At 29.1% G+C, this 15,374-nt stretch overlaps 1 protein-coding gene across 1 annotated transcript; it reads right to left on the bottom strand.

Annotated features, from left to right (window-relative positions):
* Positions 1-12,415: 12,415 nt before the first annotated feature.
* Positions 12,416-14,379, bottom strand: LOC114131790 (venom serine carboxypeptidase-like). The gene is made up of 2 exons (XM_027997093.2): positions 13,349-14,379; positions 12,416-13,277 (listed from the first exon to the last, which is right to left on the bottom strand). Exons 1-2 carry the CDS (start codon positions 14,115-14,117, stop codon positions 12,631-12,633), a joined length of 1,416 nt encoding a protein of 471 aa, XP_027852894.2. The 5' UTR covers positions 14,118-14,379; the 3' UTR covers positions 12,416-12,630.
* Positions 14,380-15,374: the final 995 nt, after the last annotated feature.

Here is a 15,374-nt window from a genome sequence, read left to right on the forward strand (position 1 = left end):
AGACAAAAAGTTGTTATAAACAATAAAAACCACTGATATAAGTACATTCAAATTACACATTTTAAATCGTAATAATAATGATATAAATATATGTAGCATAATATAATACGACATATTCCATACTATGCCAAGGCGTCAAGCCAAAAAATAAAGATCAACATATTTTATAATAGCAACTTTTTGATTATAATTATAACTTATTAAAGTATATTTTATGGTGTAACTACAAAACTGCTCTGTGTGTCGTGACTCGTGACATATTTAAATCAGAAATCAGAGATAAACGGTCATTGCTCGATTTCTAAATCGTTTGACGGTTGTCGGTGATTGTTTCCTTAATCTACGAAAGTTACTGTCGCAAAAATCGTCCTTTTACGTCGTGTCGTCCTGGATCAATGATTTCCCGCCCATAAAATAATCTGCTCTATGTGCTACACACTTCGAGCACTCCCCTTAGGCAGTAGTGTCATCTAAAAGTTAACCAAGAAATCTGTTGCTCATAATTATTTTAGTCGTAGTCGTGTACTAACAACAGCCGATCGATTTATGTTATATTATTAAATATTAATGAAGTAAAAAATTTAGTTTTGACTTAATAATTATTATAAGAATATTATTATATATGTATTTTTTTATCTAATACTATCTAAATTTTAGGTAATATTATAAATATTGTCGTTTAACAGAAGAAGTCGCATTAAAATTACTAATATTAAAATAAAACATTATAAATTATATTTTAATAATATTTTGTTAGGTGTATACAGATTTAGGTCTGATAAACGAAAACATTTTACTTACTGCACGACTTTATGCTAATGAAATAATATTGACGAATAGAGACCTCGGTTAAGACATAGGACAAATAAATCTGGTAAAAACTGTCAATTGTTGTACCGTTAAGGTTAGAAATGACAAATCCATTATTGATTTTACCGTTTTCGTTTGACGACGACAGGACGCATGTAGGATATCCAAAAAAAAAAAAAAAAACAACGACAGCTAATATTATATATTATGAAAATATTTCTATGCACGAGGACTTTATGTAAACTCAGTGCGTTTAACCTTGTGTACATATACATGTATCTATATACTTGTAAATACACGATGACCTTAATGCGTTATCCATAATGTTATATATTATTATTATTACCTATATTATAACAAATTTTGTTTTGTTTGGTTTTATATTATTATTTATTATAGTTTAAAACGCGTACTCTGTTGCTATTATTATTTTTTTTTATTATTATTATTGTGGTATTGGCAGAAACGTATTCTGAACTTGAGAGTACCGGTTGGGTAGTATTTTTATAAAAAAAATATTTAAGTGGAGGTATATCAAGTAATTGGAAATATTTTCGTATTGTAACAAGTTTTACAATGAAATCGCAAAAAAAACATATGTAATTTTACAATTAAAATACAGAAACGTAAATACAATGTACGTGATGAGTTAAAGTAACTGTTAGACACAATTCTTTGTGATTTTTAACTGCAATGTATTTTTTTGGAAAATTAATGTGATCAAGTCTTCCAGTTTAACCTCATAGATGATTAAGTAAATGAATTATATTGTTAACTTATTTATTATCAAAACTGAATTAAGCTGACCAATTGGAAACGAACGTAAAATAATGTATTTATTTTACACTTTTAAATAGAAGTTCATATACTAGTCTGAAACCAACCAGAAATGAAACATTCCTGTTTGAATCGATACATGTAGGATAATAATTTTACAGATTCCAAAACATTTCTAACAAGCACGTGTTTCTAATCTAATCGAACTTTTTGTTATTTACCGTGTATCATGTATATCACTAATTGTATTAAACTATTATAAAACTATTGATTAAATTGTATTTTACTTTGAAGTTAATATTATTAAACCGCATACAACACAGTACACTGTTACAAAACTCCCATGTACATGATCAACTCACAATGTACCTATAACAACCAACGAAAAAATAAAACATCCTAATGCGCGGAATACTGGAGTCCTAATTTTGATCACGTAATTTAGAATTATCTATTCCGATAATGTGCGGCGAGTAACATTTGTTTCGGTTCTGACGGTTTCGATTGAACAATATTTCGATTCAGCTCGGTTTCGAACAACCTTTAAATAACTGAAAACGAATTGTTACCGAAACGGTGCACTCACACGTCCTTCGTAATATTTTAACTAGAGAATAATGTCCACGTGTGCAGTTTTTTTTTTTTTTATCATCGAGAATGACGTACAAATAATAACGTTGCGGGTAGAACCCGTAAGCGTAAAAATATGCACAGTCGTAATAATAATAATATGTAAAATGTTATGTAACACACAACAATATATTTTAAAATGGTTAGGACTTGTATTCGCTATATTTCGGTAAATATAGTTATCGCAAGATGAGTATTAGCCATAAAAATAATTGGTTTACTTTACGCAGTGAGTCTGTATATAATGCTAATAAATTATAATATTACTATGTTCTTTTGTTCACGAATCTGCAAGAAGATCCGACAAATTCCTAGATGGTGCTACATTGTACACGTCAGTATTGTTTTATAATAATATGCGTGACTCATCGTATTTGCCGTGTACACTGTTTATAGTTCGGTAATAATGAATTACTTCTTTTTTTTTTTTTTGTAAAAAATAATAATAATAATAAAATACTTGTTGAATTACTCAATTTCAACTTGCCTCGCATAAACACGTCATATTATTTTTTCATAGACTCGAAACCGTATTTTCCTCATCATAAATATTACACAACCGACAATATTATTACCTACCTACATATAGGTGATATAGGATTATCCGATTATAATATCGTGTTACAACTGTTACAAGAGCTTCAGTTTATATTCGTCGTCGATCGTGAATTCATGATAAAACAATATATTATGCTAACAATCACTTATTTAAATTTGTTCGTTGTTACATAATATCGATACGTAATAATATATTGCCCTTTATAAGTACTTTTGTTAGGAAATATTATTAATAAAATAATTATCTTTTATTTTTTTTTTTATTACTATCGTATATTATATTGATCTTATTTTTATTGTGATAATATAAAAATTAAAAAAAAAACCATAAACACGTCTTGTCCTATTGATTTCCGAACAGCAATAATGTTTTTATAACACATACTATATAATATACTCTTATATTTTTCGTACTACTTATTGTTAAGTTGTAACTTACTGAACTTGCACAATTATTGTCATTATATTTTTAAACGTTATTGACATGTGCCTAGACATTACGGAAATTAGCTTACGAGAACCACCCATTGTCTAACTACGCGACGACACTAATTAATTTGGATGTTGTTTTATTAGGATATTAATTAGGTATTAAACATGTATTATACGATGACATATATATAGCAAGCGCATCACATAAATGCCGTCTTGCGTTTACGGGTTTCTGCACCAAATACGTTTTAATTGTTGATGTTAGTTTCTAATCCATATGAGGATAAGATTTATACGCACTAAAAAACTATGCAATACGCTCTAAAAATTATTTAAACTTATGTAGTTTATTAGTTACTGATACTCGCTAAAAATAGCAAAACACCTATGTCAATTATTATAGTTTTTTTTTTTTTAACACAAAATTTTAATAAAACACGGATATTAAATAAAAATAAAAGAATGTGTACCTATGTTATGTATATACACTTTAAATATTAATAAAAATATATACGACGTATTTTGTTTATGATATGTATATATGTTGATTACTTTATTGGACATTTTCCTGGTTAAAAGTAATGCGGAGATTCTAGTATTTTATATTACAAAATAATTTTTTAATTGAAATACATATTATATAAATTGTTGATTCAAACACGTAGATTAAATTTTCAATTTTAAATATATTTATAAATATTGTTATACCTATTAACTGCAGATGTATTTCAATAATTGTTAAAATTAAAAAATCGTCAAAAATGAACAAACAACTATTAATGTCATACAATATTACTGTTCATAAATAAATATTAGTTAATAGTAAATTAATACTCAGTATTATTTTTTATTAACTAGTTTTAGGTTTCTGTATGTACAAACATTCTACGTAAACGCCAGTTTTGAGTACTTAACCTAACCTAGTTTTTAATAATTTTTAATTATCTACAAGCTTTTAGGTTTGTATTATAGGACATAGATACTAACAACTAGATTTAATTGCATAATTCTACGAGTGTTTTTTCTTATCGTGTGTTATTTCAAGACTATAGACTATAGTATCAACGAATATAGTTAAATGGACTCGAGAATATTTTAATTGAATGTTATTTTAGGTTCTGAACGGAGTGTTGAATGCATTGGATAAATAATGATAAGTATGTTTTTTTTGTGCTTGAACACATTTTTCATAAAGTTGAAAATATGCTTTTTTGTATTTCTGGTAGCAGATTAGATCTATTTGTTACTTTGTGGAGGTCAAAATTAAAGAAAAAAAATACATATAGTAATTTTCTTAATAATTGAGAAAATTAAAAATATATTTATGGAAAAATAGGAATTCGTAATATAAATTTATGACAAGATAAATTTTATTATTATATTATAATTTAAAAACAAATAATAACACTTGACACTTTGGCACTTGAAATATTCTTTAAATATTTATATAAGCATTTTCTAAATATAGTACCTATCATTTCAGAATATTTTAGATCTTTTTGAGCTATTTATGGTCATTTGAAGTTGTTCAGTTGTTTTTCTTTAAATTGAGTTTAAATTTTTTATTAAAAATCTGAATATGTACTACATGATGATTTCTAATAAATTTTTCTTGTTGGATGACACAGTACAAAAATACATTTATTTTAGTTGCATTTTAAGTTAAAATTGTATGACTAAATTTGATATTTATAAGTTAAACAAATATTTCCTTCAAACGATTTTTGTTATTTTATTGTAATTCAAATAACTATTAGCAGAAACTATACAATTTATTATTACATATTACGTATATAAGTATTTACTAAACATGATAATATTTTTTAAAAATTTGAACTAATTTTAAGCCATTTTCCATAGTTTTGTGAGCTCTTGAAGTTAATAACACAGATATACGTTAAGGTTAAGTCGGTACTGACTTATCACGTAATTACTATACTTACTAGTTTTTAATATATCATATAAATAAAATCAATAGTAATATTAAATTTTATTACATTTAATGAAGGTATAGTGATTTTTTTCAAAATTTTTGTTGAGATACCTACATAATACAGAGAACTTGACGATATTTTCTTGTATTTATCGATCGCTCCACAAGTTTTAGATCAACGTTTATAACACGACAACCTTACAAAGAATTAAATTTTGTTAAATTAAATCTATTGTTATTTCAATTAATTCGTAGTTCAATTTTTATTGCCTTGTTTATGTTTTGATATATTGCGCTCAATACCGGTTCATTTATAAAAGTCACCTTTAACGTTTTATCTGACTTTTGAATTGATTAATCACATGTACATCTTCATAAGCCATTCACATTGTGTGTGTGTGTATACGATTGTGCATTTGCTAATATTGGAGAAATATAAAGGTATGGTATTATACTAGTACGTACTGGTATACAATTTGTTCAATATTATTATCTAATAGTATTATGTGAAAAACGTTTGTTATTCTGCACGATTGCGCTGGTGCAAAGTTCTCATAACCGTTATGACTGATTTGCGCCATTATAATTATTTAATAACCTATTATTAAAGTGCATCAATTTATATATTATAATATACATTTTACGGGAAAAAATAAATTTCTTTCGGTTCTCGAGAATTAAAAAACGGTGTTCTCAGCTTGAAAATCTATAGAAGACGCCAATGCTGTAGCGGTAAACACGAAGGTAGGGCCACAATACATAATAATATGATGCAAATATAGGTAGGTAATAATAATAATAATTACATTGTGACTATGCACGATTAGACGAATATTTTTGCAACAGAATTGAATATTAATAATAATAATAATGATAATGGTGAAAATCAACCAACTTATTTTTACATGTCATTTTTTTTTACTAAAATTTACCTTATTAAATTTAACGTATTCACCGGTCTAATTATTTACAACACGGCAATACAATTTAATTATTTAATTTATATTTTAACTAAGGATAATTCAAATAATAAATTATTCATAGATTTTATAGATTGTTTTTAAAGCAGTCATAAATTGTATTAACGGTTTTTCTATTGTATTACACATTAAATTTATTCACCAACTCATTAATCGTCAATCAATATCTACTATTTATCTTTTATTTTCTTAACTGTTTTTACACTGTCCCATGCATTTAATTATTATTACTTATAATATCTATAGTGTCAAACCAAATTATTAAGATAAAAATATTCTAAAATTATAATCACAGGTTGTTATTCAAGTATTTTTTTTTTTTTTTAATAAGTATCATATTTCCTCATAACACTATATTATTTTCAGAATAATAGCAATTATTGCACGAAATATCATCGAAAATAATTTATTTTAAATAAACAATATCAGAGTTTTATATTTATTAAAATTGAAAGAAAAGTAATTTCTGAAAATGTCCTTACATCATTTACATTAACTAATAATAGGTATATCAACATTTACCGAATTTATGAAAAATAAAATTGACGTGCATTTCTCATTTCTAGTTTTAGTCAATAAAATTCGATGATTTTTACGCGAGTTCTGCAGTCATGGATAATTAATAAGATCGAAAAAAAAACGACACTGCAGGGACAGAGCACATCCAGCATTCACGCAACTTTTGATATAGGTACTTACAGCTCGCTCACGATATAAATTTATAATACAATTGTTCTTTGTAAACGGTCAAGTAGGTATCTTCAAAATAATAGTAAGACGTAGCACGAATTCGAATATCTACTCAGATACAACGACTTTACAATAACGTCTGAAAAGAAAAACAGAAACTGATTTTTTCATTCGGAATGGCGATTGATAAGACGATAGATTAATATTTTGTTGTACCTACCTACTATGCTACCGCAAAATAAAACATTTTATCCCTGACTTATTTTATTTTATTTTAGCGTTATTATCAAATTTAAATTGTGTTTAAGAAAAAAAATCCCCATAACTAACAAGTTTATTTATATTATGTTATTTTCGGGTCTCGGTTTGCGTGGAAGAATACCAACATACATTATGGTACATAATAAATCATAACGTGACGTAAATTATTTACATCATTCGCAGTCACACCACACCTAGTTTACGACCACTAGCCTGAAAATATACGGCGTAGATTCAAAGATGGACAAGCTATTCATACAATTAACTTAAATTAATTCAATGTCCAGAATGTTAAGTTATAAGATAATAATTAACACATAATATATTATATAATTGAACTATAAAAGTTTAAGGTTAGGCGTACTTATATAAGAATATATTAAATAAACTTGATAAAAAATAGTTGATTCATTTTTTTTTTTCAATTAGCACTTGGATCACACAGTTTTGGTTCTACAACTTTCAAATTTATAATTAACTGATAAATAATAGAAAATAATAGAAAGAACTGTTCAATTTTTTATTTTTTTAAATTGTATACATAGGTACTTGTAGATTTAAATACTAACATCGTTTTTTTAATTTTTCTATAAGTTAATGCCAACGTTTTTTTCACTAGATTTTAGATTGTGTCACTCATCAGTCTACGATTGACTTACAATGAGTTACGATATTTTTTTTTATATATTTTTATTCATATTTTTTATAATACTGTGTACAATTATTGTAGATTATATTATTTTGTATTATAATTTTTAATTGTGCATCTGAATGATTATAGCTTTTTTACAGTGTAAGTGAAATTAATAGTATTGATAATACTGTGAAATTAAAAATAAATAAATACGAAAACATCAATAATGCATAGAGTTGACAACATTAATTGCTATTTCAATTTATAAATACTTGCACTTTTAATTTTAATTTACCATAATACGTAAACATTATAATAATATGGCATCGCAATAATCTAATATACCAACGACCAAGTACAGTCTAAATCGCCATTATTAAAGCAATATCCATTCGAAGCGAATGCATTTACTTGGTATAAACTTTAGTGGTAAACCTGTGTTGCAGATTTGAAAATTATATACTGATATAATATTATGAATTATATAAAATACGTGCGTATATAACCGGTGCACTACAAGCATAATTATTTTATTATAAATATTAATGTAAGTGCGCTATCGCAAAGTGTTAAAATTATATCAAAATTGTTGTTTATACAAATAATTTTTTTCTCGGTGAAAGTCGATTCTGGAGTATAGATGACTTACTCTTCCATTGAGGGTAAATGTGGGGTCCCCAAAAGAACAATATCAATAAGACAGATAAAATATAAAATATTTATAGGTACGCATATTATAAATGATTGGTGAGCATAACTTTACTTTGCCTCTATCGCGGAATTCTAATTAGAATACCTACGTATCTGTTGTATCTTTATTGATATAATAATTTTTTTCCCCGTTACAGTTCGTTTCAGTCTAACGAAACCCACTCGAAGTGTGACAGATATCGAACAAAAACAGGTGTGTGGGTGTGTGTTTTTTTAAAAATAAATTGTGTATTGAAATCGTTATAAAACTGCTTGAATAATAAATCACCAATAGAGAGTGTGTTTAAATAGTGGTAGTGTCGTACGACATACGACGTGTCTAAATATAAATCCATTGAAATATATTACATATTCCTCGTTATGTAATCGACCGTGGTACGGACACTTGGAATTGAGTATGTATTGTTAAAAAAGCTAATGCCATCATACTATTTTTATTTTTTTTGTTATCAGCGAATCTATATAATAACGATTTCATACACGCGATTTGATTTGTCCTACGATTACGTATTTACGTATCAAGTGCACAATATTTATTCGACGATGTTCAACATCCTTACAAGTTACAATTTCTTAAATACTACTCGCACATGGCACGTGTTAAAAACTATAGTCTTGTTGTGCCTTATATCTTGTTTTATGTTCTCTACTATACTTCTTATTTTCTTCTTTGAGTCCAAAACTTTCAACTAAAGTCATTTTACGTGTTTCTAGTTGTTTCATAGTACTTTCAAAAAATCAAAAATTGACAGATGTATAAATTAAATTATTTTTTTTATCATCTTTACTGAATAGTTTAATCCCTTTTTGAGTAAAAACTACTATAGTAGGTAACTAACTGCGGATTAAACGACACGACTTTTTTTTATTTTATCAATGTTATCACAATAGTATTTGATTGCACTCAATCATGTACCTCACTTTGTTTAGGCTTAAAATTATACAGTTAGAAAAATATAAAATATAATAGGTACTTGGTATATACATACACCGATCTATATAATATATATATTATATATACAATATACATATATCAAATTTGTGTTAATATGTAAGAAAAATGGAATTAGTGGGAAATAAAAATATGTTTTTTATGACGAAATATCTAAAAATATGACGTAATATCAGCATAGCTCATTTTATTACAAATCATTTGAAACGAATTTATCTCTTGTCTAAATTAAATTATCTAGTCATAGTAAAAATATGTATTTACATATAAATCCGAAACCTATAGCCATATCGCTTCAAATCTGTATAAATGATTTTTCCAAAGGTAAAATAATTTGAAATCATAATCAAAACATTATAACTGTTTTATATAATCATTTATCAATAATTTATGCATTTTGATCTCTAGATAGGATATGCCTATTTACAACCGTAGTTATTATATAACGGCTATTATTTTATGATAGAGGGGAGGGGTTAAATTATAGTTTTTATGTTTTTATTATTTTAAAACGAATATTTGCAATCTGTATAACAAAATACATCATTACGTTAAAATATAGTAATATATAAAATATATTAGTTAGTACTAAATTATTATATACAAATGACGTCTAGTAATAATTACTCAAAATACAAATATGAAATCATTACTACAATATGTGCATTGTACTCGATTAAGTATAATTATTTTAAATTGTTTTTAATATATTTGAAGTAATTTTGAAACAACACAAATATACTACGCCTCTATATTATTATTTGTTTGTTATTTAGTTATAATAAAGCGAATAATTTAAGTATAGTTAATAATTTTTGAGCAGCGCAAGAATAGTTATAATGATTTTAATGGATGGATGCTTAGAATATGTATATAGGTAAAACAGATGCAAAATACTTAATAATCAGCACATCATTGATAATTTGGATAAAATTAAAAGACAATGTTTCATAGTTATTAATGTTAAAAGCTCAACTAATACATTTAGACATCTGGAAGTAAATACTGAAAATAGTTTACAAAATATAAATATTGTGTAAATGTATTTGTTAGTTATATTGTTCTATAATTACAATGACAATTTATTTTCAATAAGTATTTAAATATTGGAGTAAAACACTATATTATAATTGTACCATATAAAGTTTAAAAGGTCTAAGAATAAAAGAATTAGATAGCTATTACGAAGAGTTGAAAGTGTTATTAGTTCAATAATCAATAACAAAATAGATTTTGATAAAAAAAATTTTCATGTATATATGGTTCACGATCAAAGTGTTAATATGTATGGTTACAATAGATACCGGAATTTAGAAATTAACAATATATTTTGCTATTTTAGTAAAATATATTAAATATATAGGTATATTAGTGGCATTACATCTTACATTAGCACCACTATAACATTCGAAAATTCTAATGTAACGAACTACTCGCCTCTTAAATGTTTATTTAATATGTTTCAAAAATGCACATTTAGTAAAATACCTTAATATAAACATCTTACATACTTCTTAGTTCATTAAAGAAATCCAAACTAATACCACTTCCTCACTGTAGTTTCAAAAGATCGTATTAAGACTTACTAGCATATGCCATATTGTATAGATTCCGTGTTACAATCGTAGATTAAATATACCAAATAATAAATAAATAAAAGTTAAGTAATAAATAAAGTTTTATTTTTGTGTAGTAAAAAGACCTATAATTGATAGAGTGAATTGATTTATTATTATACTTAAACCATAAGAATATTTTCTATTTTTTTACGATATTTTAAATTTTAAGTTATCGATATGAATTTATGATTTTGTAAAATATTACTTTTTAAAAATTTTCATAACTCACTAAATATTAAAATAGATATCGTAAAGAATCTAAAAGAAATCATTAATAACGGAAATAACGTATTTACTTTAGAATTTTGTAATAGAACAATTCACTCAATGATTAATGCTTATAAGCCATAACTATATACACACAATCGGAACAGCTGAACACAAATTTGTCAAGTTGTAAGTTTGTAAGACAGAAACGACATAAAACAATCTTCGAGTGTGGAATCCTCGTATATAATATATTTACGGAATTACGGTTCAAAAGTTTGGAAATTATTATTCGATTAATAGTGACTGATAAACGATAATATAATATTTTATTTTATAGTACAGGACGAACCCTTAAGATATGAATATAGCAATGATAAAATGCTCTAAAGTAACAATAATAAAAAGCTTTAAAGAAACTAGGTTCAAATTTTAGAGACAGAAAGAGGGGTCGGTTTTTGACAATGCGCATACGACAAATAATTGGAAAGTTGAAATAGTATTAATGAGGTTATTAAATATTTTACATTCTAAATTTAATATATAGAGCAGTGTTATCTGTTATTAGTCCATGTGTGTATTAAAATATGCATATAGCAAATATGAACTAAGAGTTTCTGATATTACTGAACACCTGGTATATTATTTTATTTAAAAAAATACAATACGTATGCATAATGATCGTGTAAAAATGAAAAATATCATCATATAATATAGATAAATAAGTGGTTGAACCATAGTTAGTCGATTTGATATAGATAGAGTAAAAGTAGTACTATTAAAAGTAGCATGGTGACGAGTAAAGCACAAAAGGTCATTAAAAGTAATTAAAGAGAGATGTAGTGGTCGTATCTCGTAATTTAATTATACCGACTAGATATATTTATATACATATTTTATAATACGTTTAACACGAGCACTGTACGAACAGAGATCAAAGGCAATTCGGTCAATAATTGGTAAGTCAACACATTATACACAATATATTACTGCAGTGATGAACTTTTGACATTTGACAGAGATTGAAATTGTGAATATTATATACTATTGAGGTGGTCACGGTGTATACATATTTGCAGTACAACAGTAACATCAATAAATGGTACAATGAATTTAACTATGATCTTCGATTAAACAATACAAGCATAACCATATTTGTATGAATTAATATTGTTATTCATTTATTATTGTTATTATCATTAGGTATATAGATCGAATACGTTTACCATATTATTATTATATTGCAATAATAATTAATCAATCGTCGTCGGCTACAAATCGTAAAATTGTTTATTTATCTGATGCCTATTTTAAATTATTAAGTTATGAATAAATTTACCTGTTCGATTAAATTAAACATATAATAATAATATTATTATTTCATAAAATTATGTCGCGATATTGTCGCATGAAGCTTCGTCAAACTTGCGGTCCAGTCAAAACGGTTTGCCGGTCGTAAATCGGTTGATCATGTCCAAGCCCCAAATTGGCTGGTCCGCCGGCACCATGTGACCGGCGTCCCTGACCAATAACACGGTCAGCGGATCGGCCGTGGTCGCGTAACCAGCCACGACTGTTGAATTTTTGTAGCCCACCCGCCAAATGGTCCGCGTCGCATTCTGGAACCGCTCCGAGCCCGACCACTTCAGCAACTTGACCATGTTCATCGTGCTGCGATATGGTATAACGATGTCCAGCTGGCCGGAGTACAACAGGACGCGGTACTGACCAGCATCCAGTAGGGCGGCGAGCCACCGGGCCACCGACCGCATCATGTCCTCGGCCAGGTGAAGTTCGACCACTGAAGCGTTGTTAAACGGCTTCTGGCCCACGTGCAGCGCTTCCCGCAGGAACGGTTCTTGCACGTACTTCTCCAAGTCACCGTATGGCGCCGGGTCCCGGTCCCACAGCATATTGAAGTAGTATTGCATGCCGGTTAAGTTCTGGAACAGCGATGGGTACGGATAGATTTCGCTTTTCAACAACAGCTTTTCGAACGTCTTGAAAGCGCCCAAGTAGTCATCGTTAAGGATTTGGGTGCGAGCTAAGTTTTCCAGTACATCCAACTCTTTTCTGCCGTACTCTGTGAAAACATAGAATATTAATTATAAAACAATTTAACATTTGTTATAATGTGCTGTATTATAATATTACCGTCGACGAACCCGTGCTGGTAAAGGTATTCACTGTACATCAACTGGTTAATGGGGTCGACCAGACCGTTACCGATAGCCAGTCCTTTGAGATTGATTTTGACTTTTGCTGCGGGATTATTCAGATGGATGGCGTACGACACGGCTGGCACGTACTTACCCGCGTACGACTCACCGGTCACGTAGAAATCGTTGTGCTGGTACTCGTGGAATAGCGTGAAGAACTGCAACAGGGCGTGGTACGCGTTGAGGCCGACGGACGTCTGGTTGGTGCTATAACCTGCTTCGTCGCCGGTAAAGCTATACCCCGTCCCCACCGGGTTGTCCAAGTACAAAATCGAGTGGGTAGCCACCCACGTGTGGTTGCGCAGCTTGAGCCCATGGGTCTTGGCCACCGAGAACGGGCCGTGTTCGTCGAACACAGCGTACAAGCTGGACGCACCAGGCCCGCCTTGCAGCCACAACATGACGGGCGCATCTTGGGCGCTGTTCATGGCAGGGAAGAACCAGAAGAACATGTTAGAACCGTGCACTTCATCCACGGTCAGGTAACCGGAGTAGCTCTCGATGGCCGCCTTCAGGGGTTTCACCTTAGACGCGGCTCGTGCCTCGTCGATCCGGCCCGCCTGTATCAGGGGCGTCAGGTATAGGGCCCCGTCGTCACTGCCACCTTTGGACGTCATTTCTGTGGATGTAAGACTGGAAACGAACAAACAGATGAGGCACGCGGCCAACAGTGGTGATGCTAACATCGCTGCTACGGAACGCATCGTGGATCAGACTATATTATATGCTAAGGACGTGTCTCGTTTCAGCGAACAAGCCGTGTACAGTGTTATTTAATAGTAATAATATAAATACGCGATGATCTGATCTGACGATATGCGATTTAAACTCGACTCAGCGAGCTACGTGATTTGTTATAGTAATAATCGCCGCCACTGCAGGAACGACGTTCGATCTTGTCGGAAATCGGCAGCCGACTGAAAACTGATAAGACGCAACCGCAATACTTTATTTGAACTGTACAGTGTACACTGATCATTGTTGTGTATATTATTATATCACGTCGATTAGGCGTCCACCGTCGAACAGCGTGTATTATTTTACGATGATTATAATATTTATATTTGTACTCATTGTACTTATTATATTTATGGTGGATATGGCAGAGGTAAAGGTCACTTTATTAAGACGACCCGTGGTCTGTCCGTGTATCATACTGCAGCTGCACACGCGGCGATAACAGTTTAGACAAATCTGTACCGTTATGGGCGTTACGTACACCGTGCTGAGTTATCGGGTCCGGAGTATAATAATATGACCAATAATTTAGGTGCACGCTTTAAATTTTATCATATAATACAGCTCCGATTGTTATAGCTAAAAGTTTTCTAAACTCGTTTCCACCGCTTCAATAATCAAAAACGTTGGGGATTATATTAATATAGTTATAGTATAGTTAGAAAACATTTAAGTAATAAATATATTATGTAGGTATAGTAATAACTTGATTTAATATTTACTAGTTAAACCTTTGCTTTATAGTTTAATGTACATATTAACAGAACTATATGTAAGTATGAAGTACCCACTTTGATAAATTATTCAATGCTAATACTGTTTGCGGTCGATCTTATTTGGGCCATCTACTTGTGGTCTAGCAGTTAGGTATAATCTCGATAAGACTGAATTGCTAACTATTCTAAATAATAGAAATACATATTTCCAGCGTCTAGCCAAATCCTAAAGTAAAAATTAAGATTTATGAATTTTTTTTTATGAAAAATATGTTTAATTTGCTACGCCATATGGTCAGGAATATGCAAGTAGTTTGTAGTTAGATTTTAAATTTACACTACAATCCTTACTTCGTAAAATGAAAAATATTTTGAAAGGGCCTGCAACAAGTCTCTTTAGACATTTTTGAAATTTTTTTTGAATATCAAAATATATACAATTTATGTGAACATAACTTACATAACTATTAATTATTACATATCAACTAGTTTTGAAATTCGAAAGGT

The sequence above is a fragment of the Aphis gossypii genome, chromosome X (genome assembly GCF_020184175.1).
Source record: "Aphis gossypii isolate Hap1 chromosome X, ASM2018417v2, whole genome shotgun sequence".
NCBI classification, from domain to species: Eukaryota; Metazoa; Arthropoda; class Insecta; order Hemiptera; family Aphididae; genus Aphis; species Aphis gossypii.

Bases quoted from the DNA above. Each gene is read 5' to 3' on its own strand.
- LOC114131790 (XM_027997093.2), bottom strand. From the start codon at position 14,117: ATGCGTTCCGTAGCAGCGATGTTAGCATCACCACTGTTGGCCGCGTGC. The intron at 13,278-13,348 runs GTAATATTATAA...ATGTTTTCACAG, and splicing joins CCAGCACGGGTTCGTCGACG to AGTACGGCAGAAAAGAGTTG.